This window comes from Penaeus vannamei, chromosome 27, assembly GCF_042767895.1.
Source record: "Penaeus vannamei isolate JL-2024 chromosome 27, ASM4276789v1, whole genome shotgun sequence".
Taxonomy (NCBI): Eukaryota; Metazoa; Arthropoda; class Malacostraca; order Decapoda; family Penaeidae; genus Penaeus; species Penaeus vannamei.
The window spans coordinates 15,821,276-15,828,775 of NC_091575.1; the positions used below are offsets into that span (position 1 = coordinate 15,821,276).

At 37.4% G+C, this 7,500-nt stretch overlaps 2 protein-coding genes and 1 long non-coding RNA gene across 3 annotated transcripts in view; all 3 read right to left on the minus strand.

Moving 5' to 3' along the window:
• Positions 1 to 722: 722 nt before the first annotated feature.
• On the minus strand, positions 723 to 1,212 carry LOC113802566 (uncharacterized). The gene is made up of 2 exons (XR_011399660.1): positions 1,100 to 1,212; positions 723 to 964 (listed from the first exon to the last, which is right to left on the minus strand). It is a non-coding gene; the product is annotated as an uncharacterized lncRNA (long non-coding RNA).
• Positions 1,213 to 3,564: 2,352 nt separating this feature from the next.
• LOC113802567 (cuticle protein AMP1A-like) lies at positions 3,565 to 4,332 on the minus strand. Its single transcript, XM_070140524.1, has 3 exons — positions 4,278 to 4,332; positions 3,941 to 4,140; positions 3,565 to 3,806 (listed from the first exon to the last, which is right to left on the minus strand). The coding sequence occupies exons 1-3, from the start codon at positions 4,314 to 4,316 to the stop codon at positions 3,638 to 3,640; spliced, it is 408 nt and encodes a 135-aa protein (XP_069996625.1). The 5' UTR covers positions 4,317 to 4,332; the 3' UTR covers positions 3,565 to 3,637.
• Positions 4,333 to 6,708: 2,376 nt separating this feature from the next.
• LOC113802565 (larval cuticle protein LCP-17-like) overlaps positions 6,709 to 7,500 on the minus strand; it is a 2,712-nt gene continuing 1,920 nt past the window's right edge. Inside the window, exons 4-6 of the mRNA XM_070140648.1 lie at positions 7,443 to 7,475; positions 7,160 to 7,359; positions 6,709 to 6,949 (exon numbers count right to left, since the gene is read on the minus strand). Coding sequence (XP_069996749.1) covers positions 6,781 to 6,949; positions 7,160 to 7,359; positions 7,443 to 7,475 — 402 coding nt within the window. The 3' untranslated portion in view covers positions 6,709 to 6,780. The remainder of the gene's footprint in view (positions 6,950 to 7,159; positions 7,360 to 7,442; positions 7,476 to 7,500) is intronic.

Consider the following 7,500-nt stretch of genomic DNA (forward strand, 5'->3'; position numbering starts at 1 on the left):
TTATTTTCTACATATTTTTATTTAGTTTAATGCAAAAAGATATAGAATAATATGGACATTTTCAACAAAGCATTCAGGTGATAGACTGTAGATTCTTCAGGAAATATATCCTGCGTTATCTCTTTTTAATAGAACTTTAGCTTGTGCACATATATAATGCTAAAACTTCTAAATATTTACCATCTTACCAACAACTCTACCGAAAAAGCGTGATTCCCATTTTTCCACCCGGAAAAAAATCTAAAAAGAAAATCAAAGTTTTCCTTTGATAGTTCCTCCTGTCAAATAGTAGTCAATTTGCTCAGTACAGTTGCAGAGGTATGATATAAAGCAAGAAAATGGATAGTGGTTGAACACAGAGTCATGTGGGATTAAGAGTATAAACAGGGTGGACATACTGCATATCCTGCACTATGGGGAAGCGATGCCACATTATTTATGTCGAAGCAAATTTCTTGTTCCATTTTAATTTGGTAAGCTGTTTAATCTCAGTGTATATAGTGTTGGCTCAGGTCTAACTGCTACTCAGTATAACGTACACGCATTTGATACCATGGGGTAAAAGACAGCGTGTAATCATGGCATTGTTACTAACAACTGAATGTACATTTGTATAAAAAATACACTTAACTCAGAAAGAAATATATGACAATAATTGCTTACTAATGGATGTCATATTGTGTAGTGTTATTCCATAATTCCTTGAGAAGAAAAGTAATAAGATCAATCATAAAATTTATTGTATCAACTTGAATTTCACTTTCATGCATATCATTTCCTTATTTTCTCTTTTTCTTAGTTGAACACGATGCCAGCAGCGCGCTGTCGCTCGGCGATTTCCAACAGCTCAAAGACGTGGGCGGGAAGAGGGTGGGGAGTGGGCAGGATGCTGGACTGGGGCTGGAAGCCGTTCTCGTTGGCGACGAAAGTGACAACAGCCTGAGTACCGTCCGCAAGAGTGTAGCTGTAAGAATTGTAAATATTAGAATATATATTAATTTCCGTTATGTAGATTCTTCATCGTGAAAAAATGTAATAATTAAGGAACTAGGTAAGCAATTTTTTGGTCCTTAAGCAATTACATAACTTTTTCACTTACGTGTAAGATCCCGCTTGGTTGATCTGGCCGTCTGATCCAACAACTCCTTCAACGGCTGTGTTGATGCCGTTGTCGGCTTCCAGGGCGTAGGAGAAGGTGCCGTCTTCGTTGGCGAACGTCAGTATATCAAATAAATTTGTTTATATTTCATTGCTACATGCTCTTAATGTTGCATGGGCTAGAAATAGATATTTAGTTTTAAGTGTTTAAAGGGAGCAGTTCAGTTTTGTTTTAAAAAGCCAATGGGAAGGTCTACAAGAAACGCACATGCTACACCCGATGGAATTATAATCTATGGTTCCCAAGCCTCTTGTACAGTATCCGACTACTAAGTATCTGTTCTGAATAGAATATAAATGTTAACATGCTTGATGTATCATTTACAACTCTTTTTTATTGCAATATAGAGTTAGATGATATATATATATATATATATATATATATATATATATATATATATATATATATATGTATGTATGTATGTATGTATGTATGTATATATATACGATATGGATACAGTCTGAAATCTTCGAACATCCATGATTGTATATCCATACACATATATATCAGGGTTAGTCAAAAAATGTTGCTACTAATGTTTCATATACAAGCACAAGATAATTTAAAACAAACAGGTTGAAGACTAGTACATTTATAACCTGTGGCAGAAGCTTGTGAAAAAGGACCGTAGGATTATGATGTGATAGCTACTATGTAGGGATCTCACATGGTTCAACATTTTTCTTTGCAAGTGAACATCCTGGCCTCAGGAAGCGTTGCGTGAAGATCAGCTTGTTTAAAGAGCTAGGCCCACCTTCAGTTTTGTAAGGAAGATTGGAGATGAATATTTTAAGGAATTAACTGTAACCGGGGACGAGTCTTGGGTTTGCCAATATGGTCCAGAAAGCAACATCCTGTCAAAGCAATGGATACGGAGGGGATGTTCAGGGCCTGTCAACCTCGGTGGTCAGCTCAGAAGATAGTGGCTGTTTTTTTTTTTTTTTCTCTCTCTCTCTCTTTTCTTTTCTTTTTTTCTCTTTTTTCTTGGGGTAGGGTATTCTAAAGAGGTCATCTTGATAGATTTCCTCGAGGGACAAGACGATCACAGTTGCTTATTATGAGGAATTGTTATGAAAACTGAATACTGGAAAAAGACAGGGAAGCTGAACAGCAGGATTTTGGTCTACCGTGACAACGTGCCAGATCATTCGTAGAGGGTAGCAAGGTTTTCTTACGAGAACTTCGTTGGCAGACTTTAACCCCATCCACTCTGCAGCCCTGGTGTCCCCTCAGACTTCTATTTGATCCCAAAGTGAAAGAGAATTTCAAAGTGAGTCCCTTGTGAGGCTAAAACTTCCGTATTGACATGACTGTGAATTGAAGAGCTCAGATGTGGGTTTGAAAAATGGAAATATCGTCTTCAGAAATGTGTAGACTTAGATGGACAATATATAGAGTAATGATAGCTTTATGTCTTGATGTCTTGATATCAAATATGTGCGTGTGTGTATATATGTATATGTATATATATACATATATTGTTGAAAGGTATGAATGAGAATAAATATCTTCACAATACAAGAGATACATTTGACTTGCTTCGAATATCTATCTTCGTCAGAAATATGCAGTATATATGTATTTCTGAAGATATATTCCAAACTGGTCAAATACATCTCTTGTATTGTGAAGATATTAATTTTCATTCATACCTTTCAACATTTGCTGATATATATATATATATATATATATATATATATATATATGTGTGTGTGTGTGTGTGTGTGTGTGTGTGTGTGTGTGTGTGTGTGTGTGTGTGTGTGTGCATGTATATATATACATATATATAAAAGAGAGAGAACATATATTCATATCTATACGTGCTCGATTGTGTGTTTCGTTCTTTTACTTTGTTTTCTAGCATTCTTTCTTTTCTACCACCTCTAATGATCTAAACAATCATTAATGTTGGCCAGATGAAAGAATTGGGATGAAGAAAAACTCAACTGCCAGTGAAAATGGACACGTGCAGTTTATTCCATGAATATCGCTAAATATTTTAAAATGTTATTTTCATGAAAATACAATCTCAGTGTGTCTCTGCGATGATTTTAATTGACCATCGTAGATATAAAAGAAAAAAAAAGTTACTAACATAATGTCAAGAAAACATTGACGATTTGTTTTGCATTTTCAATATTTTTTTTATTGCCTTCGTGCTGAGAAATATTAACATATCAGAGAATGATGGATTATACAGAATCTTCAGTAATTTAATAGCAATAATCATTTATGATTATTACACATTTATAAATATTACGCTCAGACAACAGATTTTGAGATACCGAAATTAATAATCCTAATTAGTCGAATGATGTCACTCTGCGTTTCGTAAAATGAATAATGTTTAGAGGCACAAAGATCCTATAGTGTTCTCCCAGTGTGAACGAAATAAAAATAACGAGATCGGTCATAACTTTATTCATTCAACATTCATTTCACATCCGTTCTTTTTGCTTGCTATTTTTTTCTTATTCCTTAGTTGAACACGATGCCAGCAGCGCGTTGACGCTCAGCGATTTCCAACAGCTCAAAGACGTGGGCGGGAAGAGGGTGGGGAGTGGGCAGGATGCTGGACTGGGGCTGGAAGCCGTTCTCATTGGCGACGAAAGTGACAACAGCCTGAGTACCGTCCGCAAGGGTGTAGCTGTAAGAATTGTAAATATTAGAACATGTATCAATTTCCGGTATGTAGATTCTTCATCGTGAATAATTTAATAATTAAGGAACTAGGTAAGCAATTTTTTGGGCCTTAAGCAATTACATTACTTTTTAACTTACGTATAAGATCCCGCTTGGTTGATCTGGCCGGCTGATCCAACAACTCCTTCAACGGCTGTGTTGATGCCGTTGTCGGCTTCCAGGGCGTAGGAGAAGGTGCCGTCTTCGTTGGCTACGCGGTCATCGCGAAGGAGGGCGACCACTCGGTCCTCGAACTGAGGAGTGGCAACAGCCACGGCGGCAAGGCAGGCAAGAAAGATCTGTAAATAGAAAGTTTTAATAGATTTGCGGGCATTTGGCTAGTATAAGTCTAACGATAATCCAGAGCACTAAACACTTATAGCATACAACGCATAATACAGCTTGTATATCTGCACACAGCACATTTTTTACTTACAATCTTCATGGTGTCTGTGAGGAGGACCAGTGGTAGCATCACAGGTTCAGACGAACTTTATATACCTCTACTCTGAGGAAAGGGGCGGGCCATGTCCATAAACCATGGGCGGGCCCTGACCGACCGGTTTACCCAGGCGTCATATTATCCATATGTATGCCTAATGGTGACACCCTGGAGAAGGGAAGATCTACAGACATGTTAAAAGAAGACGAACTCCCCGAACGTCAGTATATCAAATAAACTTGTTTAGATTTCAATGTTGCATGCTCTTAATGTTGCATGGGCTAGAAATAGATATTTAGTTTTAAGTGTTTAAAGGGAGCAGTTCAGTTTTGTTTTAAAAAGCCAATGGAAAGGTCTACAAGAAACGCACATGCTACACCCGATAGAATTATAATCTATGGTTCCCAAGCCTCCTGTACAGTATCTGACTACTAAGTATCTGTTCTGAATAGAATATATATGTTAACATGCTTGATGTATCATTTACACCACTTTTTTTAATTACAATATAGAGATAGATTAAACAAAAACAAAAAGAAAAAAAAGTATGCGATATGGATACAGTCCGAAATGTTCGAACATCCATGACTGTATACCCATACACATATACACCAGGGTTAGTAAAAAAATGTTGCTACTAATATTTCATATACAAGCACAAGATCATTTAAAACAAACAGGTTGAAGCCTAGTACATTTAGAAACTGTGGCAGAAGCTTGTGAAAAAGAACCGTAGGATTATGATGTGATAGCTACTATGTAGGGATCTCACATGGTTCAACATTTTCCTTTGCAAGTGAACATCCTGGCCTCAGGAAGCGTTGCGTGAAGATCAGCTTGTTTAAAGAGCTAGGCCCACCTTCAGTTTTGTAAGGAAGATTGGAGATGAATATTTTAAGGAATTAACTGTAACCGGGGACGAGTCTTGGGTTTGCCAATATGGTCCAGAAAGCAACATCCTGTCAAAGCAATGGATACGGAAGGAATGTTCAGGGCCTGTCAAACTCGGTGGTCAGCTCAGAAGATAGTGGCTGTTTTTTTTTTTTTTTTTTCTCCCTCTCTCTCTCTCTCTTTTCTTGGGGGTGGGGTATTCTAAAGAGGTCATCTTGATAGATTTCCTCGAGGGACAAAACGATCACAGTTGCTTATTATGAGGAACTGTTATGAAAACTGAATACTGGAAAAAGACAGGGAAGCTGAACAGCAGGATTTTGGTCTACCGTGACAACGTGCCAGATCATTCGTAGAGGGTAGCAAGGTTTTCTTACGAGAACTTCGTTGGCAGACTTTAACCCCATCCACTCTGCAGCCCTGGTGTCCCCTCAGACTTCTATTTGATCCCAAAGTGAAAGAGAATTTCAAAGTGAGTCCCTTGTGAGGCTAAAACTTCCGTATTGACATGACTGTGAATTGAAAAGCTCAGATTTGGGTTTGAAAAATGGAAATATCGTCTTCAGAAATGTGTAGACCTAGATGGACAATATATAGAGAAATGATAGCTTTATGTCTTGATGTCTTGATATCAAATAAATGAGTGTGTAAATATGTATATGTATATATGTATATATATACATATATTGTTGACAGGTATGAATGAGAATAAATATCTTCACAATACAAGAGATACATTTGACTTGCTTCGAATATCTATCTTCGTCAGAAATGTGCAGTATATATGTATTTCTGACGAAGATATAATCGAAACTGGTCAAATACATCTCTTGTATTGTGAAGATATTAATTCTTATTCATACCTTTCAACATTTGGTCATATATACGTGTGTGTGTGTGTGTGTGTGTGTGTGTGTGTGTGTGTGTGTGTGTGTGTGTGTGTGTGTGTGTGTGTGTGTGTGTGCATATATATAAAAGAGAGAGAACATATATTCATATCTATACGTGCTCGATTGTGTTTCGTTCTTTTACTTTGTTTTCTAGCATTCTTTCTTTTCTACCACCTCTAATGATCTAAACTATACCTAATGTTGGCCAGATGAAAGAATTGGGATGAAGGAAATGGACACATGCAGTTTACTCTATGAATATCGCTTTTTTTTTTTTCATTTTCATCTGCGTTGATTTTAATTGATCATCGTAGATAAGAAAAAAAAAAGTTGCTAACATAATGTCACGGAAACATTGACGATTTGTTTTGCATTTTTAATATTTTTTATTGCCTTAGTGCTGAGAAATGTTAACATATCAGAGAAGGATTATACAGAATCTTCAGTAATTTAATAGCAATAATCATTTATGATTATTACACATTTATCAATATTACGCCCAGACATCAGATTTTGAGATACCGAAATTAATAATCCTAATTAGTCGAATGATGTCACTCTGCGTTTCGTAAAATGAATAATGTTTAGGGGCACAAAGATCCTATAGTGTTCTCCCAGAGTGTGAACGAAATAAAAATAACGAGATCGGTCATAACTTTATTCATTCAACATTCATTTCACATCCGTTCTTTTTGCTTGCTATTTTTTCTTATTCCTTAGTTGAACACGATGCCAGCAGCGCGCTGACGCTCGGCGATTTCCAACAGCTCAAAGACGTGGGCGGGAAGAGGGTGGGGAGTGGGCAGGATGCTGGACTGGGGCTGGAAGCCGTTCTCGTTGGCGACGAAAGTGACAACAGCCTGAGTACCGTCCGCAAGGGTGTAGCTGTAAGGATCAGATAATATACAACACTTGCATTAGTATAGAAGGGGAGCATATGTTCTTGTATGTAATGGAAAGAAAATTAAAAGAATTAGTGAATGACAATTTTCAGACTTTTGGAAAGACACCAGTTGTACCTAATGTTATGAAGTATTCCTTCATATGAAGGATTGCAATATTTGTGTATCAACTTTCTTTTCTTTCACCACTTACGTGTAAGATCCCTGCTGGTTGATCTGGCCGGCTGATCCAACAACTCCTTCAACGGCTGTGTTAATGCCGTTGTCGGCTTCCAGGGCGTAGGAGAAGGTGCCGTCTTCGTTGGCTACGCGGTCATCGCGAAGGAGGGCGACCACTCGGTCCTCGAACTGAGGAGTGGCAATAGCCACGGCGGCGAGACAGGCAAGAATGATCTGCAAATATAATTTTGTCTAAATTAAATTTCATTTAATTCTATACACATTTGCCAAATATACGAAAGTAATGAATAATATACAACGGCCACGGCAGCAAGGCAGGCAAGAATGATCTGTGAACACAGTGGTCATATAACC